Source organism: Morus notabilis, unplaced genomic scaffold (genome assembly GCF_000414095.1).
Source record: "Morus notabilis unplaced genomic scaffold, ASM41409v2 Scaffold172, whole genome shotgun sequence".
NCBI lineage: Eukaryota > Viridiplantae > Streptophyta > Magnoliopsida > Rosales > Moraceae > Morus > Morus notabilis.
The window spans coordinates 766,334-778,999 of NW_010362230.1; the positions used below are offsets into that span (position 1 = coordinate 766,334).

The following is a 12,666-nucleotide window of genomic DNA, read 5'->3' on the forward strand; positions in this document are numbered from 1 at the left end:
GTCTGCGGTATGGGGCCGTCGGCCCCGGAGACGACGAGAATCGACGAGATGTGCTCTTCATCTCCTTCATCTCCCGCATCTCTCTCTCTTTCTCTCCCACCATCCTTCATCTCCTTCAACTGGTGTTGATGGTGGTGTTCACGTGGGCGTAGTGACGGCGGCGGCGTTCGACGACTGATGATAGCCACCGAGCGAGGGAATCTCCGGCGACGTCTCTCTCTGTCGTCCTTCATCTCCGGCGTCCTTCATCTCCTTCATCTCCTTCATCTCCCGCATCTCTCTCTCTCTCTCCCACCATCCTTCATCTCCTTCAGCCGGTGTTGATGGTGGTGTTCACGTGGGCGTAGTGACGGCGGCGGCGTCCGACGACTGACGATAGCCACCGGGGGGTGGTGGGCAGTGGATGAGAGAGAGAAGAAAAAAAAATGAAAACCGTTTTCAAAAGAAGAAAACGAAAACGAGAAAACAGCTTTTTTTCGTTTTCAGTTTTTCACAAAAAGACAAAAAAGTTTTTGTTTTTATTTTTTGAAAAGTTCTGTGCCAAACACGTTTTTAGATGGTGTTTTCATTTTTTAATTTCGAAAAACGTAAAAAATAAAAACAAAAACAAAAACAAACAGGCCCATTATTTCCTAAAAAAAAAAAACAACTAATATCATTATCGATATCATTGTCATTATCCTTTAAATTAAATTAAATTATTAAAACTAAAACATATATATAAATGAGGGAGAAATATATATTAAGATAATTAGCATAAATGGTCTCTAATTTTTTTAATAGATGACAATTAAGTTCTTATATTTTTAATTTTGACAAAATGACCCTTAATTTTTTTAAATTAGTGCAGTTAAGATCTTTTTGTCAAGGTCCGTCTAAATAATAGTAGGAGAAATCACGTGACGCTCAAATCGTTTGTTCAGAAATGCTCAAAAAAAAATCTTTTGTCTAAAACAACCACTCAAAAGACATGATAAAATTGAGATCAAATTAAACACAATATAAAAAACCAAAAAGAACCCACATCAATGCTTCGAAGAACAAAACCTATGAAGCTTTGATCCAAAACAAAACGTCTAAAAAAACTCTAAAACCATATCATGTCAAAATCCATGTGAGCCCCACTCATATATGTCTTCTGAGATCTTTTTCTCTATCCTTAATCTCTTCAAAACTATACAAAAAAGTGTTGGGCAGATGACAGAAACATTAAACCCAGCGTTGGTATCTTAATTTTTGATGATACAGGCGTCGTTCATTTCACCGATTTAAGTTTAAAATTTGAGTTTTGTTACTAGTAAAAAACTTTCAGAAACAGTCACGTCTACTTTTTTACTATAGTAAAAAAATTTAACATAAAATCACATCTCAACTCGATTCATTAATTTGAGTTTAAATTTAAAAATTTGAGTTAAAAAAAGAACTTAAATTTAAACTCAAATTAAAACTCTAATTTAAACTCAAATTTTATAATAGAATATAAACATAAATAAAATTATAACTTGATTTTAATTTTTTTTTTGAGTTTTGATTTAAAAGAATAAGTCCAAAAATTTTAAAAAAATATTTTATCTAATTTTTTTATTATAATTAAAATTTTTTTAAAAAATATTATATTTCAATTCGAATACGTGAAAGCAAACGAGGCCTGAATCATCCGAGGGATTAGGGGATACGTTTTGAATTTTCTGGGTTAGGGCATCTGGAAACCACATCGGCAACAGCGAGACTGTTACCGACATGCATTTGCCCTTTTGGGGATTGCTCTCGTCGCTGTCTTCTGTTGGGCTTCCTCTCCTCATTTCTCCTGGTGGGTCCCTCACGAGGATAAACCCCAGCGCACCTTGCCATTTACCGACCCTTATTTGCCCCACACAAGTAAGAATTTTATTTTTCCACTCTCACTCAGGAATGTTCTTTTGGGTTAATCATCTTTTTGCGCATTTAGTTCTTGTTCTAAAAACTAAAAAATGGTCTATATTTGTGAAAAAAGATATTTACTTGTACAAACAGCTAGTAGAGAAAATGAAGTTGTTTGACATTGTTGTTTCATTCATATTTGTCTTTCATGTAATCAATTCCTTTTCTATTTGTATGTTTAGATCGTACTAGACTATTAGTTAAATATGCACTAGTTGTCTTGGGCTGAATATTTAAGTTAATAAACTAATCATTCAGTTTTTGCTTTACTTTTCGTTTGTAATATTGGAAAGAAATTCTGATTGAAATGCAATAAAAGCACTCTTTTCCAAAATTTTCTTGGGTTATCCAGTGCAATTTTTACTCTTTCTATTTATACTTATTTCTTCTTATTGTTTTTTAGTTAAGATTACTGAACTTTCCTTTTCTTGCTTTGTCTGAAGGCGATTTCAGTCTGACTGAATTTCTATCCTCATTCTCTATCTGTCTCTGGGAGTACTATATTAGTGAGGAAACATGGTTTTGGGCCTATTTCCTGTCGACCCCCTTTCTGGTAAGTGTTGGGATTCTTCTATCTTTATCTCTCTTGTGTTGGTTTTACTATTCTCCCAAAAGCTTAAGCTATAAGAACGGAGTTGACCACGTGATATCACGTGGGTTAGGCAATGGACAATCGTTTGGGTAAATATAAATCAGAAGGCCCTTCCTGTGAATGTTAAATTATAAGTTATATATATATATATATTTCATTTGGAAAGGAAAAGTCTGTTTGTTGATTTGCCTCTGCTTAATGAGAACATACCATTAGAAACTTGGTTGTACTGCTGGCTGGCATGTTTGATAAGGCCTAAAACCTTGTATGCTTAAGGACGTACTAATACTTTTTTAAGCTTTAGATAGTTTTTCACTCTGTAATATTTGTTTGCATCTCTTGTATATACGTCGGTGTAGTTGTTGACAATGTGTGATGATGCAATGTATCATTGTATGATCACAATATTCTAATTATCACCTAACTTCTCATCTAAGATGCTATTCCTTTCTCTTTTTCTGCGCTGGAAAAAAATACAGTTTTTTGTTTTTTGTATGAACTGCAACTGAACATCTCTTCAAGTTGGACCGCCTATGGTAGAACCACTCTCACAACCTTTGAGGCTAGCTTGGCTGGAACTTTACTCTGCTAGCTCATTCTGGGTCTAATAGCATATCTGAAGTCACAAGTTATCTTGGTCGCATAATTACTATCTAAACTTGAAAAGACTTTGATGGTTTTGAATTTCTAGAGAATGATTTGAAAGGCTAGCTAGGGCAGTCAGGCATAACACAAACTTCTAAAACAGTATATCACCTTGTGTGTGTGTGTGTTTCCTGCAAAGTTTTGTGGCGACACTTCGTTCATGATACTTTTAAGACCATTGATTTTTGTTTTTCAATTTAAATATATCTTTATAAGAAAAACTGATTTCTATTGATGTGAGATTTTCTGTTTATTGCATTTTAGACTTTGCCAAAAGTGCTGCTTGGCATTACTTAACTCTTCCCTGTTGTTTCCTTTTTGAAGTCTGGAATTTAATACATTCACAAATATCTGATATGTATAATTCTTTAGTTGATGCCTGTCTTACTGATTTGCTTTGTTTACTGATATCAATCTTCTGAGTGGTTCTTTCCTCTCTCCCTTGACTGTGGTGATTTAGTTTGTAATTAGGATGAATGGCATTATTTTGTCACTGTCTAACTAAACAAGCATGATGCAACAGGTGAAAATAAATACTATATCTTTGCAAAGGGGACATATAAAGTGGGTCGGAAAGGTACGCTCCAATTTTAGTTTATAGTTGAACCCATGGGCACACTTCAGTCATTTAAAGAAGTGATTCAATTATTGTTGGACTGATTAATTGTCGAATGCTTCTATCCTTCTCTTTAAGATTTTAAGGTCCTTTAATATGATTGGTCCCTAAACTACACTAAAATTCTTATTTCGGTCCCAAAATATTCAAATTGAGACTTTCAGTTCTTAAACCTTTTTGAAGCACCTGGTTATTCCCTAACGCCAATTTCTATCAACAACTTTGATGGTAAGAGCATGAGAAAATTGGCAGCACTTGCACTTAATGTGCTCTTTCTGTTGTTTTGCATTTTTTTTTAGTTGGAAATTAGCTTCAGGGACTAAAGATTTTTCTTTTTTAACTGACAAGGTAACTAATCCTTTTATGGTCTTAACTGTAGTGTTCGTCACATTTTGGCATCTCCATACATTTCTTTTTTTAAGGATTTTAAGGAATAGCGTGTCTGTTGCAATAAGGCATGAATTTGGCTATCATATTTATTGTCTATTAGAGAAACAATTTTATGATGCAGACAAATAAGTTCTAACTATAATTTGATCACCATAATATAAACATTATTTAAATTGACTACATTTTATTATGCTCTAAATAAGAGAGAACATATAAAAAGTAAGTAAAAAGTAGAGAAACAATTTTATGATGTTGACAAATAAGTTCTATATATAATATGATCGCCATAATATAAACATTATTAATTTGACCACTTTTTATTATACCCTAAATAAGAGAGAACAGATAACAAGTAAGTAAAAAGTATAAAATAGAAACAAAAATTAAACCTCTTTTAAGAGGAAAGAGTGGATAACAAGTAAAGAGCATAAGTAGATACAAAAATTAAACTACTTTTTTCTTAAGCTCCAAGTAAGAGAAAAGCGTAGATAACAAGTAAGTAAAAATTATAAAAGGTGAAGGGCATAAATGAAAACAAAAATTAAACAGCTTTTTCTTAAATTGTAAGTTAGAGAAAAGAGTAGATAACAAGTAAGTAAAAAGTACAAAAGGTGAAAGACATAAATAGAAACAAAAATGAACCGCTTTTTCTTAAGATCGAAGTAAGAAAAAAGAGTAAATTGCAAGTAAGTGAAAAGTAGAAAATGTGAAGGACATAAATGGAAAAAAAATATTTTCATGATACCCGTCTACTTTAAGACGCCTTTTTTCTTAAACTCTAAGAAAGAAAAAAGAGTAGATAACAAGTACAAAAGGTGAAGGGTATAAACAAAAGTTAACCTCTTTTTTTAAGCTCGGAGTAAGAGAAAAGAGTAGGTAACAAGTAAGTGAAAAGTAGAAAAGTCAAGGGCAAAAATGGAAAGAAAATATTCCATGACAATTGCCTGCTTTAAGATGTGTAGTTTCGGCTACCACTCTATGAACACAATCGTCATCCGATTTTTTCACCAATAGTTGTTAATTGGCAGTCCTCTAAATCTTTTCTAAGAAGTTATCATATCGTTTTTTTTTCCAGCTGATTTTTCAACCAATTGTTAGTTGGCAGTGCTCTAAATCTTTTCTAAGAAGTTATCGTATCGTATTTTTTTTCCCTTAATTAGCAAGGAAAGAGGGCAAGCAAACAAATTCGATAAAAAAAGCAGGTGGACAAATACAATAAAAGCCAATCAGAGAAAAAACAAAAACCAAAAAAAAATAGAAGGGGCATAATAGGAAATGAAAATTAAAAGACACCTACTTGCCTAGTTGCTTTAACGCGTTTTTATTATATAGTAATAGATATATATATTTTTTTCTTTTTGTTTGAACTGAAAGGAGGTACTACAATCTTTTCTGAGTCATTTTAAAGTTATGTTTTCTGTTGTCTTCTTAGGACACACCCTTTTTCCTCTAGTTTTGTGTTTCTGTACTTGTATGTTGGTCTAATTTCTTGGTTGTTAAAAAAAAAGATAGTCTTTGTAATTCTAGTTATCTATGACCTCTTATGTCCTCACAGGCTGTGATGTAATTATCACTAAAGACAAAGGAGTTTCTCGGGTACATGCAGAGATATTTGTTGATGAAATGAGTTCCAGTAAATCTTCTAGTTTGTCCTGTAAAATTCGAATTAAGGATTTATCAAAGTATGGAACATTTATTAACAAGAACCTTGGGTCAATGGAGAAAGTCCATGAGTTTCCAAATAAAGAAACAACTTTAGCAGATGGAAACCTACTTTCATTTGGAACTGGTAATGCAAGCTACAAGTAATCTCCGTCTCTCTCTCTCTCTCTCCCCTCTCCCCCCGCCATTGTTAATGGGTTAATATTCAAAATGATGCATTTTTAGGAATCGACAAAGTGAATATCATTCGTCATTGTTCCTAAAATCTTACCTGCCATTGGATGATCAAAATGTAGCTAAATTGGTCAAAGTGTATTTCTGCCGACATGGTAAACACAATGTTCCTTTTACTTATGCATACCCCTTGTTAACAAATTGGCAGGCTTTCTTTTATTCCACTCGTTTTCTGGGTCTACACTTTGGAGCCAAACCAAGTGAATCATCCCCTTCAAGACAAACTTTCATCAATAGGTTAGTCAGAAACACTCTGGTAGCTAACAAATTTTATATACCGAGCATGCCAATATCTAAAAGTTTTACTTGGTTGTGTTCTTTTTTCATTAACAAAAAGTTTAGTTCCTTCCAAAAAAAAAAAAAAAAAGAAACAGTTTGCTTATGTGGTTGCTGGTAACTTGTTACGGTTTTTGTATACAACTGCTCTTTTGATTGTTATTTGGTCATTATTACTATTGTTATTGTCAATTATTATTAGAAGCTGCTCTTTTATAAGGAGAAAACAACAAATACATCAGAACAAAGGCAATGAAGAAGGCCTCAATTTGGTAGATAGATAAATGTTGTCTTGGTTATTAGACCATCTCCACTGGAAATGCGAATGTCAATTGTATATTTAGCATCATAAAGTATGATATGGTATGCTATTTTCATTTTTGCTTCAATGCATAATGCTATTTGAAATGCTAAATCTACTTTTTCCCATAATCATTAAGCTTTGAAAGTTGTAAAAATAAACTTTTATTTTTAAAATAATTAGAAAATCCAAAAGTTGCAATGATTACATGAAAAGGTATACATTTCAACCAATGGCAATCAAAAGCCAAATTTCTCATATGCTATACTTGGTGGGAAATTTGCCACAAACTATAGCATATGGAAATTTATCACAACAAATAGCATTGCATTAGAGAGCGTTTTTTGTACTCATGCTAAATTTGTAATTGGCACATCAATAATTATAGCATTGCATTAGAGATGCTCTTAATATTGCTTTTTCACTTGCATTCCATTTGAGAGAGCTATAAATAAAGTGTCTAGCTCAGCTTGTAGTAACTCTACAGATCTATGCCTCGTTCATTTCATCGATTCGAGTTTTCAATTTTAGGTTTCTACAGTAAAAAGCTCTCAGAAATTGTCACATCTAACTTTTTCTGCTACAGTAAAAAGTTATTAGAAAATGTCATATCTCAGTTCGAATTAAAAACTCGAATCCGCGAAGTAAACGAGACCCTAGTTTTTTGGTCTTTGACCTTGTTTATAAACCTGGAGAAATAAGGCTTCTGCTGATGATACCAGTCACTGTTGTGGAACTGTTGATAATATTCATCGAGGTCGCAAGAGTGTGGAGAGCTACTAAATAACTTAAATAGTAGTTTGGCATGGCTATATCTATGTTCTAAGTTGGAACTTAATTGACATCTAAACCAAGATTTTAGATTGTGGCATGTTTGAAAAGTAGAAGAAGCACAAAATGGAAAGGAAAGAGGGCAAGAATGCGCCAGAGAATAATACTAGAGCTTGATAAATAAACTCTTGTCCTGTCACATTCACAATAGTAAGTTTAGTCATAGGTTTCAGTCATCATAATTTGGTCATGAGACATTCAAAATTCAGTAGCAGAACAATCGGATGTTTGTCAGTACATGGCAGAGGTAGGATGATGTATGTTTTAGCCCGTTTATTGTTGTTGTCTTGTATTGCTTTCTCTTAAGGGATAAAAAAAAGTGAAAGCTCTTTTTGATAATCATCTACTTTAAATGAAAGTCATTGCGTAATTTTGGTTGTTAGTAGCATGTAAATCCATTTAGGTTCCAAGTAGCATGTAAATCCATTTAGGTTCCAAGTAGCATACCAGTTGATGGATATTTGTTTTTTCTTTTTCTGCTTTCGAGAGAAAGAAAAGTAAACTAGCTTTCAACAGAAAGAAAAGTAAACTAAGGCGTGCTTTTGCTTATTATACCATGAAAGTTAATGTCTCTTAGTATTCTGTTTCATCGTAGGTGCTCATATTACTTATAATTTCAGTCAAGAATGCACCCATGTACTGATTGAGGAACTTATGCCAGTGAGAGAGGATTTACTTGATGCTATTGTGGCAAAGAAAGCTTGTGTCTGCAGTAGTTGGATTGAGGTAAACAAATGTTTCAGTCTTGTTATTGCTGATCTTGGGTAAAATTATTCAACTATGATTTATTGAACTTTTTTTCAATTCACTTCAAAGTAATGTCTTGAAGACGTTAATTTATAGCAAAAAATATATCTTTATCTTGTTTTATAAATATTTCATTTGTAAGAAATTATTAGTATGTTAAGTCATGTTTATCATACATGTGAACTTGTCTCTATTCTTGCTTTCTTTATCTTTGTTGCCCTGGTTTTTTACTGGATTCTTTAATTGTTCACGGGAAATGAAATCATTCTGAGGCAAAGTCATATTACTAGTTCTGAAACATATCTATTTTACTATTCCTGGGTCTTTCACCCAACTTGCTCTAGTTGTTGCTCTGCTTGTATTCTAGCACCTTCAATGTTCTTCTCTTTATTTTGTATGTATTTTCCTCGACATTCTGGAATTCCCAAGATAATTGAACTCGATGCACATTGGTCTTACAAAGTGCCCATTAGTTTCACGGGTTGAGGAGGGTTTGAAGCCGTTATCCGATTACAACCCATGTTTGTTGGTTAAAATTTTCAACCTGGACTTTGGTTTTGGAGCGCTTACAACCCCATCGGCCAAAGTTTTAACCTATTTGCTACAGTATCTGGTTTAAAACCATGGCTCTATTTCTAGTTTACTCACAATTCTCGCACTGACCAAATAACAATTCAAACTTTTATTCTCTGATGTGATGTTTTATTTCTTGTTTAGACTTTATACTTCCAAACACCAGTTTGGACCAAAGTAAACCCTGAAGGTTCAAAACCACACATTTTGGACCAAAGTAAACCCGAAATTTTCAATGTTTGTTGAAAATTTTCAACCCGGACTAAATTTTCAACCCATGTTCTCAACCCTAAATTATCCGATTACAACCCATGCTTGTTGGTTAAAATTTTCAACCTGGACTTTGGTTTTGGAGCGCTTACATCCCCATCGGCCCAAGTTTTAACCTATTTGCTACAGTGTCTGGTTTAAAACCATGACTCTATTTCTAGTTTACTCACAATTCTCGCACTGACCAAATAATAGTTCAAACTTTTATTCTCTGATGTGATGTTTTATTTCCTGTTTTGACTTTATACTTCCAAACACCAATTTGGACCAAAGTAAACCCAGAAGGCTCAAAACCACACATTTTGGACCGAAGTAAACCCTAAATGTTCAAAACCCCACATTTTGGTTTAGTCTGTTTTAGGAGTTTTATGGTCTGTAATTTCTGTGTGTTGGCTGATTAATAGTGTAGTCTTATAGTCTATTTGTTTTACGTTTTTGTATTTCGTATTTTTTTGGGATGGATCTCTCATCTGTCCAATATCTTCTGTAAAGTTTTCATTTGTTTAATGGAATTTTTGTTTCCTATCAAAAAAAAAAAAAAACCCCGCGAAGCGAATGGAGCCAAAATTTATGACAAGGACCGAAATGGTTATTCTTATAGATACAACTTGCCAAAAAAAAAAAGATGCTTACATGGATTTAGGCACTTTTTAAGTTTATAACAACAGTCTTATGGTGTTGTGATTGGTTGTGACATCTTTTGACTAAATAATAATCTGAACTTTGTCATCTAGAACTATATTTAGTGGATGATATTGTTGTGCAGGATTTCTTTCCCTTCTTTTTTGTTTTCCTTTAATTATAGTCTCATTAATTCTTCAGGATGTTTATATTTTTTAAAAATTTTTTTATTAGAGTAAATAAGTTAGTGATTTTTACATTCGCAAATTATGCAAATTTAGTCATGGAGTAGTTATTTGTGATAATTAAGGTTTTTTTTTTATTAATAAGAAAAACAACTTTATTGATGAAGATCAATTATAGGTACAAGAGGATAAGGTATCCTCAAGAATAAAAAGTAAACAGTACAAAAAGAAGAAACCAATATGATAAAAAACTTAAAGTTCATCTACCTATCATATCTTTTCTATTCAAAGCAACCAAAGAAAACGGAAAACCCTTGAAAGCTTTGTCTGATGAAGCCCATAAAACAGAATGAATATAAATTTGGGATTTTTTTAGGTGCTACATTTTCTTGCCATTATTGATGTGGTTTTTGACATGTATGGTCCGTTACAATTTGTCTATTACTGGTACATGTATATTAATTGAGAAGATCGTTGAACTTACCCTTAGAGTGCATGGGTTTGGATTTTTACCCCTTACTCTTGATTAATACCCTTTTGACTAATATAGTTATTTCAATAAAAAGTATATTAATCAAGAGTAAGAAGGGGAAAAATCTAGACCTATGCACTTTAAGGGGTATTTGTCACCTTTCTCCGAATATTGATTTTAGATGAAGATCAATGTTGCACAACGTAGAATTCCGAAGTCAACTTCATTGGGCTGACCCGAGTTGTCTCTGGTTGTCCACCTAGGCCTGGCATATCTTACTTTCCCATTATGTAAATTGGGTAATCAATTACATTCAATTGCCTGATATTCTCTTATCTATTTTAGGCTAATGAGGATTTGTTTCTTATTTTGTAGGCCTAGTATCGTGGTAGAGATAAACTGGTCTATGGTTTTTCTCTCTTTTATATATCTTTGTTTTCACATTTGTTTATCAATAATAAGAAAAATTCAAATTCCAGACACTTTCTGTTCTCAAACTGCATGGCATCAGATTGATCTCTGAAACCCTAACCGAATGGTAAAATTTGGCATGGCTACCGAGAAGAGTAGCACTTCAGATGTGATCTCAACTGTGAAGGACGCTGTCTCAAACTCTCATGGAAATTCTGAGAGTCTCGTCATTCCCATTACCAGCCGCAAATTCAATGGGAAAAATTATCTCTAATGGTCTAATCTGTTAGGATGCTCGTCAGCAAAAAAGGGAAAGATGATTATATCACTAGAGCTGCTGTGCTGCCACCCAAAGAAGACCCTAAATTCAGAAAAGGGAAGAGTCTAAAAACACATGGTCCTGTCCTGGTTGATCAGCACTTTGGCCAATGAAATTGGGCAGGATTTTATGTTCCTCACGACTGCAAAAGAAGTGTGGGATGCCGTCAAAGAGCATTATTCTGACAGAGGAAACACCGCTGAACTCTTTGGGATAAAGAGTATCCTCCCTGATCTGCGTCAAGGGGAGTTGTCAGTATCACAATACTACAACATTCTTGGTCGTCATTGGCAACAACTTGATGTGTTCGAAGAACTCAAATGGGACTCCCCTGAAGATGCTGTAAGATACCGGAAAGTTGTGGAGAAAGACAGAATTTTTAAGTTCTTACTAGGACTCAACAAAGATCTTGATGAAGGGGAAGAATCTTTGGAACTAAGCCGCTGCCTTCTCTTAGAGAAGCATTCTCAGAGGTACAAAGAGAAGAAAGTCAGAAGAGAATTATGCTAGGAAACAAGAAACCTTAACAATGGCAGAAAGCTCCGCCCTTCTCGCACGTGGAACATCCTTCCATGGTAATGATAATCCTTCTCGTAAAGGTAGACCATTGAAAACCAACCTTTTGGTCCATCCAATAATGATCTTGATATTCCCATTGCTCAAAGGAAAGGGGTGAGATCATGCACTCAACATCCCATCTCATACTTTGTGTCATATGGTAGATTGTCCCCTAGTTACCGTGCTTTTATCACCAATCTATCACATATAGAAATCCCTAACAGTGTTCAGGAAATGAGATTTAGGAAGGGGAAATGCATCATCAGATCGAAGGGAAATTGAACAAAAGTAGGTTTAATTATGGATGGGTTAGTGGAAGTAAACGGCAGATTAATTCAGTGGGCAGATGTGGAGGACTTGGTTAAATAAAGTGAAGCTTAAGTTGGTGTCAACAGAAGAGAGTAAAAAGGAAGATAAGACCAGAGAAATAGCAAGAAAGAGAGGAGGCAATAAAGAGCTGCAGAACTTAGCTTTTAATGTCAACTATTCTGCTAGCAAGAGGGGCATGCACACTGATAAATGAAGCTCATGACATGGAATGTTTGGGGTACTTGCTGCCTTTTGAAGAGAAGTAGCATAAAGAAAGTAATTTGTAAGTCCAGATTTAGTAGTCAGGAGATTAAAAGACGAGGTGGATAGGAGGTTCATAGGAAGTATTTGGAGGGCAAGATTGAAGGAGTGGGTTCTTCTTCCATCTAGGGGTAGATCAGGAGGTATTTTAGTAATATGGGACGTCAGAAGGAGGGCGTTAAGGATTGTTAATTATCGGGGATATATGGTCTGAATAAAATGTCATTAAGAGAATCATTTTGGGATGACTAGCGGGTCTTCAAGAGGTTTTTGGAGATAGATGGTGTCTTGGGTGTGTAACTACGAATCTTCCATCATTGGGGCCTTCCCTATTTAGGTTTGAAAACATGTGGTTAAATCACCAGTGCTTTAAAGAAGATTTTGAGGGGTGGTGGAGGGAAGAGTCTTTTCAAGGGTGGGCGGGTTACAAATTCATGTAGAAGCTCAAGAGTTTGAGAAGTCAGTGGAAAGAG

General features: G+C 34.2%; 1 protein-coding gene across 5 annotated transcripts in view; it reads left to right on the forward strand.

Moving 5' to 3' along the window:
• The first annotated feature begins 1,652 nt into the window (after window positions 1-1,652).
• LOC21407869 (nijmegen breakage syndrome 1 protein) overlaps window positions 1,653-12,666 on the forward strand; it is an 18,503-nt gene continuing 7,489 nt past the window's right edge. For 4 of the 5 annotated variants that reach the window (XM_024167747.1, XM_024167743.1, XM_024167748.1 and 1 more), the window contains exons 1-6: window positions 1,653-1,878; window positions 2,364-2,473; window positions 3,681-3,734; window positions 5,719-5,968; window positions 6,208-6,296; window positions 8,063-8,193. In XM_024167747.1, the coding sequence (XP_024023515.1) occupies window positions 2,437-2,473; window positions 3,681-3,734; window positions 5,719-5,968; window positions 6,208-6,296; window positions 8,063-8,193 (561 nt within the window). In that variant the 5' untranslated portion in view covers window positions 1,653-1,878; window positions 2,364-2,436. Of the gene's footprint in view, window positions 1,879-2,029; window positions 2,071-2,363; window positions 2,474-3,680; window positions 3,735-5,718; window positions 5,969-6,207; window positions 6,297-8,062; window positions 8,194-12,666 lie in introns of those variants that run through there. The other variant, XM_024167744.1, reaches the window with a different exon arrangement.